At 39.8% G+C, this 19,717-nt stretch overlaps 2 protein-coding genes across 4 annotated transcripts; one reads left to right on the top strand and one right to left on the bottom strand.

The window, feature by feature from the left end:
• Positions 1-403: 403 nt before the first annotated feature.
• LOC109054790 (nuclear receptor subfamily 1 group D member 1-like) lies at positions 404-14,980 on the bottom strand. 2 transcript variants are annotated; one of them, XM_042728260.1, is made up of 8 exons: positions 14,957-14,980; positions 4,013-4,327; positions 3,839-3,927; positions 3,589-3,733; positions 2,174-2,892; positions 1,897-2,082; positions 1,575-1,785; positions 404-1,416 (listed from the first exon to the last, which is right to left on the bottom strand). In XM_042728260.1, exons 2-8 carry the CDS (start codon positions 4,263-4,265, stop codon positions 1,220-1,222), a joined length of 1,800 nt encoding a protein of 599 aa, XP_042584194.1. In that variant the 5' UTR covers positions 4,266-4,327; positions 14,957-14,980; the 3' UTR covers positions 404-1,219. The 2 variants fall into 2 exon arrangements, with proteins under 2 accessions (XP_042584194.1, XP_018927567.1); XM_019072022.2 differs by lacking the exon at positions 14,957-14,980 and adding an exon at positions 7,161-7,497.
• Positions 8,414-18,699, top strand: LOC109054789 (male-specific lethal 1-like 1). Of its 2 annotated transcripts, none has more exons than XM_042728278.1 (9): positions 8,414-8,436; positions 15,830-16,555; positions 16,731-16,930; positions 17,165-17,409; positions 17,499-17,563; positions 17,688-17,755; positions 17,847-17,971; positions 18,060-18,132; positions 18,233-18,699. In XM_042728278.1, exons 2-9 carry the CDS (start codon positions 15,938-15,940, stop codon positions 18,315-18,317), a joined length of 1,479 nt encoding a protein of 492 aa, XP_042584212.1. In that variant the 5' UTR covers positions 8,414-8,436; positions 15,830-15,937; the 3' UTR covers positions 18,318-18,699. The 2 variants fall into 2 exon arrangements, with proteins under 2 accessions (XP_042584212.1, XP_042584203.1); XM_042728269.1 differs by lacking the exon at positions 8,414-8,436 and adding an exon at positions 15,029-15,175.
• Positions 18,700-19,717: the final 1,018 nt, after the last annotated feature.

The raw sequence follows: 19,717 nt of genomic DNA, 5'->3' as shown, positions 1-19,717 counted from the left end.
GGAAACCAAGCTGTTTTTTTTCCAGGATTTGATGAAGGGATAATTCAAAAGAACAGCATTTATTTGAAATAGTTTTTTTTTTTTTTCAATATATTAATGTATTTTCTGTGACTTTTGATCATTTAAACTAGTTTAATTCTCAGTCCTGTTCAATGGCAGAGCTTATGGAAAATAATTGGCATAATTTCTTGTCTTCCATACTTGGTACACACATCAGCTCCCACTAGAGGACCCAGCCTTAACCTTACTGTTGAGGACAGCGATGGTACATTTTGCTTAGTGCTCTCTTGACATTGAAAAGCAGCTTTTTAGTATACCTAGTGTACTATATATAGTACTTTATGTAATTGTTTTGTCATCCAGTTAATATTTTATAATTTCTTTACAATAAACATATTCAGTACACAGATAAACCAACATTTATTCAAGATGCAAGTTAAAAACACTACATAGAGATGTTTTTTTTTTTCTTGGATATCTGTTTGAAAGAGATAAAACACTACATTCTTGTTTCATAAAATGCCTTTGTGAAGAAAACAACTTTAATACATGTCTTGATATTCTATAATATGCATACACTCTACTTATATATCTGTGCTTGAATAGATTTATCATTTGTGTTGAGCATGTGATACAAAAAATATATATATTATACATTTTAAAACATTTAAAGTATGTATATCATATTTACACATATTTTACAAAGTCACAGGGATGTGAATGTTCATACCACGCATAGCTTGCATTATAGTTACAATGATCATAATTTTCTCTGAGTGTGGGTCTAGCAGGAACCCAGGCCGGACTGGATATGAGGAGACGCTTGACGTGTTTGTGCTGTCGTCCCCTCTCTGGAAGTGGCCTGGAGATCCTTCTGGCCTGGCTGTGACTCCTTGCAAGAGGTATTATGCACTTGTTCCCCATGAAGACGCAGTCCAAATGTGAGTGTTTATGTCTGCTTTATTATTAGCTTAATCTTACCACCCATTTCAGGTAAGTACTGAAATTGGCTCAAGGACCCTTTTATCTGCCCTATATGGTGGTTATCAAGCCATAAAGGCTACTGACCAACCATTAGACACCAAAGCGTCCCTTTAAATGTGTCATCAAGTGCTTTTAAGTGCCAAAGGCATGAGTTTGCCTTTCTCTTGGAAAAGAGTTCTAAAGTTTGTGCCCGCTCTGTCTTTCATTGACCCACTTTCATCAGCTTCTTGCGACCTCAGGCGTCAATGCGGAAAGAGAGCAGCTTCTCTGAGTGCATGTTATTCAGCGTGCGCAGGTCAGGAAGTTTGAGCAGCAGCTTGGTGAATCGGGAGGCGTCATTAGGGGCGTTCTTGCTGACGAGGGTTCGGAGAGCCCGGATTAAACTTTCCTGAAGCATCTCCACTGAATTCACGTTTTCAATGCCAGAACGGTCTGTGCAACAGAAACAGACAATGAAAGATTGAATTAATTAGTGTATCTGTGTTCTGTGTTCCACAAATCTTATGGGTTTGGAACAACATGAGGGTGAGTAAATGATCACGTTTTAAATTTTGAGTGGACTTTCTGTTTAACACTAGTATGCAACCTACCTGCAGACACCAGCACGACTGCAGTGAAGAGTCCCAGTTCTTCTGGTGAGAGCTCTAATGCGTTGAGTTTTTCACTGAAGTCGAACATGGTTCCCAGCAGATCGCTCATGCCCATGCTTTTCAGCGCCTCTAGGCTGTAAGTGGTGCCTGAGATGAACGTTACGCTCCTCTCTTTTACGTTAAACAGAGAGGAGAAGCGCACCATGAGGACCTGCAGGAGATATTCAAAAAGAAATACGAACTTAGTAAGACCATCAAAGCGTAACTGGCATCGTGATCTTGACACAAAGCAGATGTTTTAAATAAAACACCTTCAACTTACCTCAAACGTTCCGGCTTTTAGCAAAGTGACCTGGTCGTTCTGGGGGAGCGTGCTAAACCCTGGGATGTTTTTGGCAAACTCCACCACCTCTCGCACCGCTGGAGTGAAGCTAAGAGAGAAGTCTTCCCAGATTTCCTGTGGTGTTTTGCTGGGGTCTGAGTAAGGATGCATGTTCATTGGGCAAGCCTGGAAAAAGGAATCGTCGTCACTTCCAACTCTTATTTACTTGGTAATCACCTTTAAAGTAATTTTAATATCAAAGAAATTATATTCTTACCAGCAGAATCTCCTTGCGTTTTTTCCACGGACAGTTCTGACCCTGGGAGCTGCTGTTCATCTCCTGACTGTGGTGGACGCCAAAGAGGTTACTGTTTGGAGGTCGCTGGCTGTTGTTATTGTGCTGCTGATGTTGCCCAGGTGCTTGGGAGGCTTGAAAATGGAGGCCACTGTCTGGTGGCACCTCGAAGTTGTTACAGTGATGAGCGACATTATTATCATGGTGGTAGATGGTGTTGTGGCCATTGAGGTGGTATCCAGCCATGCAGCGGTTGCTGCTTCGGTTGTCCAGCTCACCGTTTTGGGGCAGCAGTGCTGGAACTAACTTATCATGGGCGTAGACGAAGGTTTCACGGTGTGCTCTGGTTATGGCGGCGATGGTTTTGTCTACACCTGGACTAGAGCACGGTGGTGGAGAAGAAGTCAGAGCTGGGGGACTCTGAGCCGGCTGCACCGAAGGGGAGGTTGGGGTCGGAGGGGAAGGGGACTGTGCTATGGGTACTGCAGAGGGCTGGGCTTGCGGTCCCAATGTAAGCCCCGGGCACGGAGATGAGGAAGAGGTAGATGGGGATGAGGTGGAAGAGCAGGGGGTGTTGGATGTGATGCTCGCCAGCTGGAATTCATTCTGAAGCTGGTTGTTCACCATGTTGTTCATGGCGTTCTGCATCTCGGCCAGCATGCGCTGTTTCTCACGTTTTGGGATACGGCCGAAACGAACAGCTGGGGGTTAAGAAAGGACAGAAAATGTCACAAATTCGTCATGTTTATGTTGTTAGTCAATGTTCTGTTTAGAAAAGTTTCAAGGGATGTAGGATATAATGGTTCCATATCAGATACTGGACGATATTTAAAAAATAATAATTAAATTTATCGGTATCAATTTTTTTGTTAACATAATATATGAGTGTGTACTGTGTATATTTATTATGTATATATAAATACAAATACATGCATGTATATATTTAACAAAAACATGTTATTTTTATATATTAAATACATTTATATATAATATAAAATATAATAATATAAATATAAAAATGTACATACATGTAAATATTTCAAAAAAGTATGTGTATTTACATATACATAATAAACACACACACATATATTATGCTAACAATAACTTTTATTTTGAATTGCTTAATATTAATGCTAATATTAGTAATGTTACTTTTAAGTGTAATATTTAGCAACTATCAGAGTTAATATAAATTGTTATACTGTACAATGCTGTATCTCAAAACTTTTTTTTTTTTTTAAATGTGTTAGTAAATAAATTGCATTAATTTTAATATTTGTATTTATTGGTTACAACATTTTTGAAAGATATCAGCTTATCTGTATCACTCAGAATTCTAATATCAGTGCATCCCTAAACCTTTCTCTAACTGTAAGTTTGGCTGTATAGATATTTACCGTCACGGGACATTCCCACAGACAGACACTTTTTGAAACGGCACTGCTGACACCGGTTCCGGTTGATCCTCATAATGGTACAGGTTTCATTCTTCAGGCACTTTTTGTACTGGATATTCTGCTGGATGCTGCGTCGAAAAAAACCCTGCAGACAAAGCAGATAATGTAAATGTTATTCTTTACATTTTAAAAGATTTTAAAAAATGCAATCAACACTATTTTAATGGTGCAATCAATGCTGTTGTCTTACCTTGCATCCCTCACAGGCATGGACACCATAGTGAAAACCGGAAGCCACGTCGCCACACACTTTGCACAGCAACACCATTCCATTCAGCTCTGGGTGGAAAGCCAGATGTTAAAATCTTTCTCCTGTATACCATACTATACATTACTCAAGTTGAATATGTTTTTTATTGCTTACTAGTAAGGGTGGCAACTGATTTGTTGGGTGAATTGCGTGCACTTCCACCATCTTCGCGGCCTCTTGGGGATCCACCAGAGCATGATGAGTTTCCGTCCTCTCCTGATCCTGAACTCGAGCTGCTGCTGTTGCTACTGCTGCTGGTGTACATACGTGAGGAATCATGGGATCCATTGGGGGATGGTGGGAACGAAGAGCCAAAGTAGGGTTGTGTAAGGGACTGTAGGCTGCTGTTGGAATTCTCATTGTACATGGACACAGGACTGGTGCGGTTGGGAGAGCCTCCACACGATCCGATGTATGATATTACCCCACCTAGTGACAGAAAAGAAAGCCACATTTATTAGACAGTCCTCATTGTTGCAATGTGGAAGCACAAAAAGCGAGAGAGGCCCACTAAGAGGGAGCTGAAAATGTTCTGAGGTATTTTTTTCTCCTCCCTAAAATGGCCTTGCGGGCACATCCTTATTAAAATGTTCCCATAAATACTTCTCTCCGCTATACAAGCAGTTGCACCAAAACAGATGGCGCTATGGAAACAAGGAAGCGTTTTTGTGGAAAATAGGGATACTTTCTAGGAACTGTTATTGTTAACTGCATGGGGACATAAAAAAAAAAAAAATACAGCGACCACTCCTTTCTTCCTGAGTTTGTGCTTTAGAGGGCGTTTTTAGTGGTTTATAGTTTCAGTGGCACCAGTATGCCTTGTGAACATTATTTCCGTTTATAAAACACGCAACCTTGCATGATGTGTCAGAAGCACATGCCTAACCATGTGCATTTATGTATGATATTTACAACTCTGTTTTGTTTGAGTTGGATCCTGCTCATTAGCGTCCATCAGCTCAAATCAGATAAGACTACTCTTGAGGAATAGCGCAGTGTGCTAGAGTTTAAACTTGGCGTTGACTCTAGCATGTATACTATTCCCTAGTGTCTGATACTTCCTTCTGCCTTTCCTAACCTCTGGTCCCCTGAAATAAAACACAGTCCTTTGCTCTCGTTTAACAGTTTCCTCCTGCACACTGCATCAACGCACATGATGGAAACCATGTTTTGGTGAGATCTGTGCTTATGTTGTTTGCGATAGATAGATAGAGCTAAAAACTGGTATTATCATATGAGAGACCAGCGTTTATACAGTTAATGTAGTTGACAGGTCAGTTTTAAGAATTATTTTGAGAAGCCTTTGCCAGTATAATCCGTACTGCGCTTTGAATGTCAAAGGCAAACTGGTGTAGATGTTACATAACAGCTGTAGACTAGTACAAAAGGTCAAAAAGTCACTGTGCCAGGTGGAGCCAAGCAATGTGTTGTAGCTTTGACTCCTGTGGTGCTCTAGAAAAACTTGTCTCGCATTAGCTTTATCAATGCATGTCCACTAGCCTGCGATTTTAACTTAGTGACTGCACTGTGGATATAGTTACAAGGCAACGGTGGTTTCAGATCTACTCCCTGCTTATGCTCTCGTGCCCTTTCTGGCCCTGACTGATTTTCAGTCCAAACACTTAGACTTTCCTAATCAGTCTGTCAAAAGAAATGTGTGAGCCGCCTCCCCTCCACGTGCGCCACACAAGGACAGCCTTTCAACGAGACTCGCTTCTTTAGACACGCCTCTCAAAACACACCCGCTTTTTCAAAACGCTTCAGCGTCGATTTACGCCTACAGGCAGTGAGCAAGCCTTTTACACTCTACTACACTGATAAACTATTAAAGTGTTTCCGCTGGGTTCATTACATTTATCCCTTAAGCCACTCAAGTCTGGGCGTACGTACGACGCGAACCGTAAAACCTCTCATTCGTGATTCAAACTAAAAACTAGAGCGTGCAATAAATAGTAAACATAAAAAACTAGTAAACCTTCCCTGGCTTCGTTATAATTTATTAGGTTAACTGTATGCGGTTAAGGGTGGCGAAGCAACAGAACGTTGAATATATAAATGTATAAAATATTTGTCTTCTGAATAAACGATTCTTATTAATTCATAATCGAGCATTCCAGCCGCGTAATCAGATAAGTGTCTGTAATTTCATCAAACGATTTCGAACGCAGTTGAAAAACATTTGATAAATAGATTCTAAAACACATTTTCCTCTCTTAGTTTTATTATTAACTAAAGTTAGCCTCCATAATCCGCTCGTTATAAATGTGTTAAGTCCAAGAATCTATAAAAGGCAGAGGCGGGGATGTTTTGTGACGCTGTATTCCTGTCAGAGGGAGAGAAAAAAAAAACTGTTACGTTAAAGTGGATCAATTTCTTGTCCCACTTTTGCAGTGAACACGGGTTAACGTGATGTCCAGCCCCACGCATCCCTATTCGGTCCAATCGCAGCGCGCACATGGCTCAGACTGCGGCGTCACACACGGGTTCGCGCTGGGAGGGCAGACACGGCGCGAGGCGGAATTATGTAATGAGCGCCTGCGTTCACCAATGGCTGTAGGCGGAGAGCGGAGAATGAAAACAAAAAGCACATGGCTAGACACGGCGGTCCATGTGAATCGAGAGGATCTTCGACGCTCGCCTGCATCACAGGGATGTCCGTACACCTGACTCTTCAGTTCTGACCTAGTTCCCCGAAATTCACAAGAACACTGTGCCTTAACCCGTGATGTCCTTGCCATAGCTGGGTATTTGCATTCTGTGTAGGCTACATCCAGAACTTCTATCACGCCAAATACGACAGGAACATTAAAAGTATGCATACTTGAACATCAGTTTTCATTTCACACATATTAGGTTTTATGAAGGCATGATGAAGCAGCCTATTTACACACACTAAAGGCTATTATGTAGGCTTCACATTTAAACATACCTTCGCGATTGTTTATTTCAGAGCCATGCGTCATTAAATAGGCTGTTACAAAATGACGAGGTAATTCGGCGAGCCTCCCCGCTAGATCGATTTACTATCGTGTCAGGCAGGGAAATTATTAAGCTATATATCTGTGCCGTTCCACTGCACCAAACTATGCTTATAAATGTAGAATGCAGATCTGTTGCGCAACATTCAGTAGTGGGTAATACAAACTTACTAACATGCAATTTGACAGTGAAGCAGAGAGGCGACTGATTATTATTATTAATAATAATAATAATAACAGAATGATCAACGAGACTGTTTCTAAAAGCATCCAGAAAGACTCACCTGTGTTGTTTGTATCTACTGCTGTCGTCATGTTGAGCCCCAGTGAAGACATGCAGGTTTATGACAGAATCTCCAACGCAACACCCAGAGAGATGCACTTCAGTGTTTCTTACAGATCAGTTCTTATTTACGATAAAGTCATAACTGCCACGTAATGACCGTCCTATAACCGCATAAAATACGAGCAAAAGATGAGAAACTGTGCGCAAATACGTTTCATTCAGTTAAAGTGTATCATAAGCCAGTGCGCTTGTCTCTCGCCCTATCTGTGTCGCTCTGAACTGTTCTGTCAAGTCGACCCGCTTTTGCTTTTTGCCTCGTTCCTAGGAGCATGGATGAGATGAGCGCAGGCGCGCAGTTGCACGAGGCTTGAAATGTGTACATGTGACCCCATGAGCCTCGTGGCCCAGTGACACAGTTTCTCCAGAACACATTTCGGTGCGTATTTCAAAAATCCCCGCGCACGTGGCTGCTTCGGCGTTGGGAAATGTAGTCTAATGTGAAGAGTTTGAAATCGCCTGATGTCAAAAGGAATATAGTTTGTATGGCTGCATCTGGTTTCTTGCGTCTCACGCGTGAAACGTGTTTTTGAATGAGCCAATGAGGGGAAGTAAATGTGACACTCGTCTGTACTCCGTGCACATTTATTCAGAATGGTGGACGATCTTTACTCTGGCTACAAAAACAATGCATAAAAAATGCATACAGATCATGTCTGATGTGCCGTTTAATGTCTGATATGATATTATCTGGCATCAAAAGATAATTCTTCTGTATTATCTTAAACTTCAGAAGATCCTCTAAACTCATGTGTATATCAGTATATGGGCATTGTCCTTAATGTAGACTTCTTCCCCCCATCTTAACCTATATGTGTGTGTGTGTGTGGTTATAATATGTAGTTAGGATGCACAAATTCCTAATGTCTAAAGTCGTGTGTTTTGGAGTAATTTTGACACTTTTTTGCGCCTTTTTAGCTTTTGAAGCTATTTAAAGGTTATTTTCAAAACAGCAATTTACCCCCAAAATAAGTTTCCACTGTGTCCCAGATAGAGCCCCTCCCTTACAGAAAAGCGCACCAGCTTTTGAAAACCATTATCCTCTTTTGGGGCTCGGGCAGACACGTGCCTGAGAACAAAACCGTGCTACTTAAAAAAAAAAAAAAAAAATAGACCATCTCGCAGCAATAAGAGGAGTCACATCTATAATGCTGACCATGGTGGCGCTGCATGAGCCGCTATTGCGTTCACGTGAATCACTCTGGCTCTTATTGGAGGTATGTATAATCGGTCTCACCTGTATAAGAATCGTGCATGACTCTGCACGTGACAAGTGGGTGGAAAACTTAAACGTGATGATTCACTGGTGTGGCGAAGAACTGTTTGCACCTACCGTTGTCAGATGTTGTGAATTGACCACGCCTGTTGCTTCTATTTTCGGACTGTATCTTTATGGCAAGTTTCTACATTTTTGTGCTGGTTGTTTAGATTATCGTGGACACGGATAACGGTGCCTCTGCATAAGCGAAATGGTAGAGTTTTCGTCACCTTTGCACATCACGTTACCTTGACCAAACATGTAATCGCTTGAGGAGGCTTATAGCTCGACTCTCGCGACTTGTTGCAAAAGCACGACTGTGTTTGACACATCGCTGAGGTGGCACATGCAAAAACACTCCGTACGCTTTACACGCACCGTGCCCGTTCTGTGCGCGCGCGAGCACCTCACATGGCGTACCATAATCTTTGTTTATATTGTTACCAGACGCTCAGTATCTTGGTCAGTGCTAGATTTCAAAGGCAAATCTTAAGCAGAAACCAAAGGAAATAAAAATTTCAATATATCAATAGCCCCCCCCCCCCTTTTTTTGTGGCTAACTTCGAATTTTATGCTATAGTGAAGAGCATGAATTAACAATGTTATTTTGAAATAGATTTTTCCCCCAGAAAGTTATTTGACACGTTTTTTTCAAGTTATGTGTTCGTTTTGAAGTTATATAGTGCCCATTTGACACGCTTTAGTAAAATGTTTGTGGTTTGTTGTTTGTTTTTAAAGATATGAGTTAATTTTTTGGTTTTGTAAAGACTGTGTGTATATATTTATGTATGTATAGTGATTTTAGAATTTTTTTTAAAATAGGCTGCCAGCTGCTGTGGTTGCCGTAAAAAAAAACAAATGGCAACATTTTAGGTCTTAACTTAAATTTACAGTAAAGACGTATTTCATTATAATGTTAATATACCAACGTATTGAAGTACTAATATGTGTTTTGTACCATTGTAATACAACCAAAAACAGGTGGTGATGAGAAAGGCACACGATGAATCAAAGTTCATCACAGCTAACTAAGAAGAAACTTATTTTTTTTCAATGAAAAAACATCAGAAGTGAAGTGTCATGCAGGGAATTGAATGTCAATTTACAGTTTTTTTTACTGTAAATTATACAATAACTTGTTCTTTTTCACTTCCAAAAACTGTAATTTTAACAGTAATTTACTGTACAATTACATTAAATGTAATCGGTTATTCACGTTTATAGGACATTTATTGTTAACCAATTAAGTTTTTTTTACTGTAGCATTTTTACAGTCTTTTAATATTAAAATCACAATCATTTTTTTTACAGTGCAATGTAATGTTTAAAATGCTTTAAAATTAAGTCCATCAGAGATATCATGAGTACTGTAAATTTGAGCTTAAATATGCAGATTGCATTTACAAATGTTACTGCCCTTACAAAAAGATTCTAGTTACGCTCTTAAAAATAAAGGACCTTTAATGTCATGGTTGGAACCTTAGCTGTGTATCTGTATGGTGTATATCTATCTATCTATCTATCTATCTATCTATCTATCTATAGTGAGGTTGATGTTTTGTTTTACGTGCTACTCCAAGGTAGGCTTAAAAAATAACAACATTCAATGTCCAAACCAAGTGGTAGCTATTAAATGATGTAGAAAACTGTTAATCTCTTTATGCTTAATTGCGACATTATTACTGTGTTGTTTGCTAAAATTAAGATGACACATTAAACCTCACAAGTCCTTTAAATAACCTAATAATCCTGGCTCTCCAGAAATCACCACACCTTGTCAGCCATGCATATTTTTAGTAACGATGATCAATCTGGACTCACAGCGGCAAAGCTCTAGCTGTAAAACTCAACTATTCTGCTGTAGTTTTATGGTTGTGGCTGGAAGGGATACAGCAAAAACCGGAAGCTAACAATACATTGAATTTTCTATTAGATTGTGTTTTTATTAACGTCTTCACTTACCCCAACCCTAAACCTACCCTTTACAAAACTGCAAAAATAGTCATTATTGTTGTACATTGTGAGAAACAGTACTTAATATTGATGTGCGCATGCCCAGTAGTTTTTGCTGTATGCCATCTAGCCTTAACCTAGTTTTATCTCTGTGTTATTGTGTCCTCTTTGTGCTGTCTGGCGCAACAGCGCCCGTGCTCGACAACGTGAGGAAGTCTTTGCATGGCCAGCAATCATTAACCTCTCATCACTGCGGGTTTCCTCTCTCTGAGAACACCAAAGGCGCCAGGACAGCCAAGACCATCTAAACGTGCTGTAAAATATGGACGTGTTCCTTTAAGATGAGCAAAGCAAGAGTATTAGGACATTATAATAGCACTTGGTCTTTTATTACGGACATACAAATACAGCATTTCAAATCAGCCACACAGGGACTGATCGAGAGCTATTTAGAACAATGACTTCTTAACAAAGCTGATTAATCAATATCAACTAACATGATTCAGACAGGGGTGTGATTTATGCATGGGTGTACATATGATTAAAAGTACATGTGATTTTGTTAAACAAAAAATTTGTATTTTATAACGGGGGAGGTAACGCTTAAGTAACCAAAAACAGTGTATGTAGCGTCTATTTTTACGGTAAACCTGTGCCGCTCGCGCGCTTCTCTCAGCATCGGACTAAAATTAACAAAATCCTCACATTATAGACGCTATTTGTTATCATTGTTATATAAAGATATTTAAAAATAATTCGTTTTGAGCAAGATGAATCTCAACAGATCGCACCCTGCAGATTTGCTGTAGACTACAAATTCCTAAAACAGCAAACTGTAACAAGGCTCTGTCATAATTAAAATAAAGTTTTAAACTGCAGCGTTATGAATCTAGGTCACTCGAGCCGCCTCCTAACCTACTGTCCGCGTGACTCCAAAGAGGCGCTCTGTCTTTCTTTAATCACGTATTTTTAAAAGATCGCTTCATTGATGTCTGGTGGTCGAGGTCACCCTTTCTTACGAGGCTCGTTTCATGTTTTTAAAATTAAAGCATATTTCAATATATTTTAAACGACTTTAACAGCAGCCACTGAACGTCTTGTAACAACAGATGGTCATCTTAACTCAAACAGCGACTGGTTATTTGCTTCTCTTGCGCGCGCCCGAGCTTTATGAAGGAAACGCTCGCGCTGAACCTTTCAGTCCTCAAGCAAATATAATAAACGACACTCGAAACCTCTTTAGTGCGTCGATGCGGCACAGAGAGACGCGCTTCCCTGTTTCTTTGCTCGCTTAGTCGCAGGGTCCCCGTGTGCCATGTGAGTCGTCCCGTACCTAGGAGAGTGCCGCACGCACCGGAGCGTGACAGGGGTGTGTCGTCACCGACAGCCCTGCTGCGGAAGCGCGCGGTCACCCGGCAGGTCCACGTGCGGGCACGGCTTCAGCTCTGAAGTGGAGCAGTAAAGTGGGCGTCGACCCGGCGCTCTATTTTCGTGGAAAGCGGGTAGTCTCGGTCACCCACTAATGTAAACATCTCAGCGGTCTGACGGAAACAAAAGCCGTGTGATCGGGTTGTCGCTCTAGTTTAACGTGGATTCATACAGACACATACCTAGTATAGCATAGATCATAGACAAGACTGGTTTACAATCTGCTATTATTCTTATGTAGATTATTTCCATCTAACATTTTTCGTCTGTGGTGGACTCCTATTGCATTCCTTTACGACTGACAGAGAGATTTGTTCAGGAACTTGTCCTCTCATGTTCAGCTTACTGTGTGTTTTGGGTATCTGGTGTCTGCAAAGCATAGGCTACGTGATGATAAACATGTTCTTGTTCTTCTCATTCAAGTGGCTTTTGATTAGCTCCTTGGAAGCACTGGTGTGCCTTCTATACAAGATCCCAGGGGACCTTCAGATGACAAACTAACCCATGGTTGTGATCACAGAGTGTAAGCGATTAGGACAGAAAGCATGTAGGAAAAGTTTCAGTTTTAGGTTTTAAATAAAATTCCACAAACAGAAGGACATGGAAACTCTGTTCTGGTTTTGACTGGTTCTCTCAGTGCTGTAAAGCTGGGGAAAATGCAAGAGTTAAGAATGAGAAGATATATATATATTTTACTTTTATAAATAAAATATTAAGAAATCCAATTCTGAATGGTAATCTATAAAAATCCATTAGTCATGTTTCACTGTGTAGTTCGCAGAGGGCATTTTATATCACATGGGCCTAACTGAACTCCTGCTGGCCTTGACCTGGCATGTTTTGCATGATATAGCAGTATAAATCATGATATAGCTGCTATTTCTGGAATCTCATCCACTCCCATTTACTTAATTACCTTGTGGGAAGTTACAAATTAACATTGTCTTACTACAAGGCAAAAACAAATCATTCATTAACACTGTAACCAAACTGTACACCTTATCTTTAAAAAAAAATAAAAAAAATCATAATCTCACTGTTTACATGTTATCAAGTAGAGCCCTGCATGTATGCGTTCAGTATAACGTGCTTGTAGTTCTGTGCAAGAGAACAGGATAAACCTGGCAAAGAGTGCAGTCTAGTGGAGAAGAATGATAATTACAGGTCAGGTTTTGCACTCGGCTTATCAAAATCCCAGTTCCCCCTCTAAAAAAAAATATTAAATACATAAAATTAAACCAGCCTAAAGGGGTTTTCTGGTCTTAGCTGGTTTAAGATGTTCACGTTGAGTAATAAGCAGGTTATGATAGGCTTGTATTCCAGTCTGACCAGCTGAAAGTACTCCAAACCCCGGTAAAACTGGCTAATACCAGCAATTCAACGGTTTCTTTTTCAGCTGATTTGGAATTTTAATGCTTAACTGGTTACATAAAGATTTATTCAATTACACTGTCCACATTTTTTTAAATACACATTGTGTTTTGTCCGGAGAAAATATTTGATCTTTGTAGTGTGCAAACTCTCAGCCACACTGTTTTTTTCTGAATCAGTTTCAAAGCACTAAGCACATATTTTGCTATTCTAGTTAATTATATTGTATATAGGCTTGCTTGTCATTTGCACGTTCTGCAATCACCTTTTTATGAAGTTTAAACGTTTCTGATCTTTCACAGGGTCGCATTCATACAGATCGTTTCAGTATGTACACTATAATTCAAAAACTTGAAATCAGTATTGTTTTTTTGTTTTTTAAGAAATTTATTCTAAAACAATTGCTGTTATTTTAAACTTTCTATTCATCAAAGAATCTTGAAAAGAAAGTATCACAGTTTGATAAAAAATATTAATTAAAAATATTATCATAAAAATATTAAACAGCACAAATATTTTTAACACTGATAATAATAAAAAAAAAAAATTCTTGAGCAGTAAATCAGCATATTAGAATGATTTCTGAAGGATCATGTGACAAGACTGGAGGAATGATGCTGAAAATTAAGCTTTGCCATCACAGAAATATATATATATTTTAAATAGATTGAAACAGAAAACAGTTACTTTAATTTGTAAAAATGTTCTGTATTTTTTGATCAAACAAATGCAGCCTAAGTGAGCATAAAAGACATAAAAGACCCAAAGGATCAGTATAGGCATCTCAAATCAAAAGGTCAAGCTTAATTATACTGTACTATAAATAAATAAATAAATACATCAAATTTTTATAATATATTTTTATATCTATCTATCTATCTATCTATCTATATATATATATATATATATATATATATATATATATATATATATATATATATATATATATATATATATTCAGAAACCCAGTCATAATGCTGTTATTGTAGTTCCCTCTGTACTTCTGTTTTTGTTTGGAGGAGGAGATATTCACAGCCTGAGCAGGTACACATACACTCACACTGTTTCAATAATACATCAGATTCAAGCTATAAGGCATAAGCTCTGCTGGCTAGGCTTCATAATTGTATTTCTGTCTTCCTATTGCAGATCATCTACATACCTGCCTCAGGTTTGTCCAGTAATCTGCTCAGATATATTTATGCATTTGTTATTAAGAGAGTTATATATGTACGTTTATAATTTTATTTTCTCAGCAGCTGACCAAATGATCTGTTCACATTTACAGACTGGACACATTTTGTATTTATAAACTGACTGAACCAAAAAAGGGTTAAAAGAAACGATTAAGTTTAAAATACAGTCTTATCACACACAGATGTTGTCTGTTATAGTATTGAATGTTTCAGTATTTTTACAATATTTGTAAGTTTTGCAGAAGTATGTTTTGGATTTAAATATTAATTACTGCATGTATCTAACAAGTTTCTTCTATAGTGCAAGTTTGTCTGGACCCCCAGTAATGTGTGTTACTAATGTTAGCATGGCTGTTTGCCAGAATGCATTGCCAGCAAAGCAAACTCCTCGCTATTTATTTAATCAAGTACTGTATATTTATGTATCCTGTTTGTAAAACTGTTAGAACTATTAAAATTGAGCTTATAAACGAACGTGTTAGCTATATTCGTCTGTGAATTCTTTATAAGTTCTCGGTTCATGACTCATACCTGCATTTACTCCGATATGTTGCAATGCTTTAAAACTTGAATGTTAATCATCTTCAGACCATCTCTGCTTGATGTAATTAATGCAAACCTCAAGAACAACGCGCGCGCCACGAAATGTTGTCGTTCCGCATGTGTCCAATCAGATTCCAAACGCACAGCGCATGCGCCGTGTGCGCAGATTCAAACAAAATCGGAAAGTGGGCCAAAGGGAGGATATAGGTGAGTTCGGGCGGGGGGTCAGGAAAATTTAAATAACATGTAGCTGCAAAAATGATGAAGAACAAGTTCGTCAGTGGTTGCGATATGCTTCATTTAGTATTTAAATAAGCAGCATGATTGCATGACTTGAAATGGCGTCATCGTCCCACAAGAGCAGACGAAGCGAGCTGCTGAAAATGATTGTAATTGTTTTGCTGTAACTTATATCTAAAATGGTGGACGATGACTCGTGCATGACTCTGGAGTTTCACTATAGATGTAAAAACTCTCTGTTGCATGTATATAAACAGTGATAGGACGATGTCCCTCCTGAAACAGTAAACACAATGCATGCAATCTAAAGGCATCAATGCACTCAACAGATGGGAAGGGAACTGAAGGTTAGCTTAGCGTGGCCATATACATTATTTTGGAAATCTGATCATACATAATCTTTCTATAAATGACATTTTTGCTCTTGGATTCATGAGCTTTCAAGTTCTGGGAACACAATTAAAGCAGCATAGCAGCCCTGTATCAGTCATCGTATGCCTACCTTTCAAGTTTTGCTTGTCATCCATTTCCTTTTGTCAAATAAGATTTCTTACTTTACTGAGAAAAAATTAATGGTCATATTCTGTAATACAAATCCAAGATTTTGTACTGTTCCCCCAGAATGGCTATAGAAAAGAGGCCTCAAGGACACACATTCAGCCTGTCACAAATCCTCCTCATCTATAGAGGTGGGTGTTGGTAAAACAGCTCCAACTGGAGTAAGTCGCGATGACTATGCGATCCACTGTGTTCACGAGAGGAGGACACAGACTGGACACAAGCCTTTGCAAGAAGCCAGCTGGAGCCCATGAATCCCCGGCCAGCCTAGAGAAGAAAAGCCGTGACTTTGCCACCCATGTGCTGAGCACGATCCACAACAGTGTAAATCAAAAACATCACCTGCACAGCAAAGCAAACATCAGCCGTCAGAACGTGTTGATCTGCCCTGACCAATCTCCAGCAGGGAACCTCGGGCAGGAGGAGAACTGGGAGACGCTGGGGGCCTTGACACTCCCGTCAACCAAGCAGATGGGGGCCGAAGGTTCCCCGGTCAAGAGCAAATCACTGTTTTGTCAGGCCAATCATAACCACGTGGTGAAGATGGATCCCATGGTATCAAACGGCAGCAGTCAGCGGAGAGTGGGGGCGGTCGTGGGGGTCTCCTCGCCGGAGAACAGTCCTGATGGGAAGCGTCGGAATGTGAGGAAAGGCTCCGGCCCCGTGGACACACAGACCAGCTGCATCCGACAGATCCTGCTGCTGCAACTGGAGCTGATTGAACAGCAACAGAAGCAACTGCACAACAAGAACAAAGAGATCGATGACCTCAAAGCTGAAAAAGAGATGGTACGCCTACTACTTCCCCTTTTACAAAATAAAAGATTAAATGGTGGGCCTGTTTGATGTTAACGTTCAGTTTCCCATTTGTTATTTTGTAACACTTGTTTTATTTTTTTTTGTTTCACTTATTCACCTGAACCCAGTGTTTAATACACAGCCTAACACAGGTGTGTGTTTGTAGCTAATGGCACGAATTGAACGCATGGAGCGTCGGCTGCAGATGGTGAAAAAAGTGGGTACAGAATCCCGTCCCTCTCAGACGCCTCGTCATAAGGGACCCGAGGCTGAGACTGCTGCCACAGATGACGTCCAGCAATCTGAGGGGCAGGTCCAAACCCCAAAGCAAATGCACTTTAGAAGAGGAGGAAAAAGCCTGAAAAGGTATGGTCATTAATTTAACAAGGATCACTTGCCCTCATCTCTTGACTTTATTCTGCGGAGCACAAAAGATGATATTTGGACGAATATTAGCTTCGTTTTTTTTTTTTTTTTTTACTTGAGGGTGTGTAAATATTGCCCGAATTTTCATTTGAAGGTAAGCTAATGAGCTGTAGCTAATGAAATTTTGAGAACTGGTAAACTTAAATATGTCCTGTTCTGTCACCCTCTTAAAAGGAGGTTTCTTTTCCAGGACTCCCGGATGAGAAGGTCACGACGTTGGCAGCCCAGGTCACCACCACCACCACAGGATGGCCCAGCTCAGAAGGAGGAACCCCAGGAAGAGACGGAGCCTGAATCGCAGTCTCATTCGGAGGAACTTCCCTACCTGTCTACCACAGAGATGTACCTCTGTCGCTGGCATCAGCAGCCTGCATCGCCATGGCGAGACCCCTCACCTGTGCGTGAGGACACGGTTACAGGTTGGGAGAAACTTGTGTCATTTCTCTGTTAATGATGGTTATAAAGAATATCTTAGATTCTCAAATGTATCACTATTCACTATATGTAGTCCCTTCCTGGCGGGAGAGTGCCTTAGAGCCTTTGGGGCAGAAAGAGGCGTCGGACATCCCTGAGGTTAGTGAGACGTGTAAGCACCCTCAAGATGCTACTATAAGCGACCCAGATTCTTTCACTTTGTGTTTTATTTTGACGAATCGTTCAGCCCGTGATGCATTTAAATGCTCATGCTTCTGTGCAGTGTCTAGATGATAATGTCTTTCTGAAGAGGCATTCAAAACTTGAGCTGGATGAGAAGAGGAGGAAGAGGTGATGCTTGGTTTTTTTTGTTCTTTTTTATAGCATCCAGTAGATTGGAGGATTTGCCAAGCTCTGCCTTAATCTCATTTCTCTTTTTCAGGTGGGATATCCAGCGTATTCGAGAGCAGAGGATGTTTCAGCGGCTGCAGCAGAGGATGAACAGAAGGAAGGCCATTCAGGAGAGCGAACCAGAGCTGCTCTCCTTCTATCCAGACCCTGAGGATGGTATGTCAGCGGATGGCTTTTTTCCTGTGTGCCTTAAAAAGTATTTGGTCTGGTCTTTTAAAGTGCTTGTTTCTGTGTCTGCCCTCAGTGCAGTCTATCATGGTGACACCCTTCCTGCCAGTGGTGGCTTTTGGACGACCTCTTCCCGATATGAAACAGCAGTAAGTTCAATACAGGTTTTTCATATTGCTAATAATGGAAATTTTGACACCTTTTTTGATTGCAATGCATATGTATTTATTTATATTTTTAATTCAACAGAAACTTTGACCTGCCCTGGCTGGATGAGCGTAGTCGAGCAGAGGTGACCAAGAAACGCACGCCTCATCGGACATGTCGCAAATGAAATCGTCATTCGTTCACACCGTCCTCTGTGCTGAAGCAAAATCCTAGCCTTGTTGTCTCATCTCTCGTACACACCTATAGTGCTCTTTGGATCTTCAGAAGTTTTGCTCTGTAATGTCTGAGACACAAGCTCTCCCAACAACACACCCGTGATCACAGTGCTGTGTAACACTTCATACTTCGCAGGTTAGCTTGAGCAGTGTGGACCAAGGCTTCTACCGTAACACATCAGGAGCTGCGGCTGAATATCAGAACTGTACATGCAAATGATGAAAACCAGTTACAGAGGCATTGTAACATAAGGCTTTGTTCAATGGAAACGTGTAAGATACTTGTAACTAAAGAATTTATTTCAAATATTAAAACAAGTCATATTATGGATAGATTGTGTTTGCATGTCTTTTAATGAATACTTGTTTTGAATACTTAATCACAGAATTCTTCTTTACTTTTATGTTTGGCTAGAAAAAAATGCTATGGGAATCAACCAGGAAACCAGAGTGAGATTAGCAGAGGTGTGACTGGGGTCCTCTTTTCATTCTTGTAGTTTAAGACCCTTTGTTCTTCAGGCAATAGATTATGTAGAAGAAAAGATGTTTTTACAGACTGATATGCCAAGCTGCAGTCTCTTGGTTCAAAATGCTGCATCATGTCAGAAGTATTTGATGCAAAGAAATGACATCTCTGCAGTCATCAGTTTCAAGAGAATTAGCCTATACTTTGTTTGAGAAATTGAAATAAAAAAGTACTGTGGACTAAAAATGTTCAAAAAAAAAAAAAAAACGTACCATATAAAAAGCACATACTTTTTGTTGGTGATTTTATGGTCCTACATTACACACCAAAAAGAGGCAAATATACCACAGTGCATTTGTGTACTTTGGTGCTCCAGTTGTATTTCAAAGAACACAATGGCGCCTGTCAAAAAGAGCATGGTACTGTATTTTGTTGTACTTACCTCAAAAATAATGGAAATACAATGGTAATGAAAATTCACTACTACTGCCCTGGTACTACATGTCAACAGCCCAAATAATGCCAGTACCGTGGTACATTTAGTTACTGTTTTTATTTATTAACCTCAAAAAAAGTACTGAATGATTACAATATTAGTGTACTGTGGTACTGCAATTTCTTATTAATATCACGATAATTTACAATCGTACTCACATCAAAGAAAAAAATGTAAAAAAAATAATGACCCATCCCAAAAGTGATGGTCCCAAATCACTTTTCCCAAAAGTTTTGGATTAGTAAGATTTTTAATGTGTTTAAAAAAAAAAAAAAAAAAAGTATGATCTGTTCATCATGGCTGCATTTATTTGACCAAAAATACTGATCTCAAACTTTGGAACGGCAGTGTACACACAAACACACACACACACACGCAATACTAATATC

This window comes from Cyprinus carpio, chromosome A3 (assembly GCF_018340385.1).
Source record: "Cyprinus carpio isolate SPL01 chromosome A3, ASM1834038v1, whole genome shotgun sequence".
NCBI classification, from domain to species: domain Eukaryota; kingdom Metazoa; phylum Chordata; class Actinopteri; order Cypriniformes; family Cyprinidae; genus Cyprinus; species Cyprinus carpio.
This window is presented reverse-complemented; position numbering and strand designations above follow the sequence as displayed.

Coding starts and splice junctions, on each gene's coding strand:
- LOC109054789 (XM_042728278.1), top strand. CDS start 15,938: ATGACTATGCGATCCACTGTGTTCACGAGAGGAGGACACAGACTGGAC. Junction 16,556..16,730: donor TCAAAGCTGAAAAAGAGATG/GTACGCCTACTA, acceptor GTGTGTTTGTAG/CTAATGGCACGAATTGAACG. Junction 17,756..17,846: donor GATGAGAAGAGGAGGAAGAG/GTGATGCTTGGT, acceptor TCTCTTTTTCAG/GTGGGATATCCAGCGTATTC.
- LOC109054790 (XM_019072022.2), bottom strand. CDS start 7,212: ATGTCTTCACTGGGGCTCAACATGACGACAGCAGTAGATACAAACAAC. Junction 3,734..3,838: donor ATGCCTGTGAGGGATGCAAG/GTAAGACAACAG, acceptor CTTTGTCTGCAG/GGTTTTTTTCGACGCAGCAT. Junction 2,893..3,588: donor TGTGGGAATGTCCCGTGACG/GTAAATATCTAT, acceptor CTTAACCCCCAG/CTGTTCGTTTCGGCCGTATC.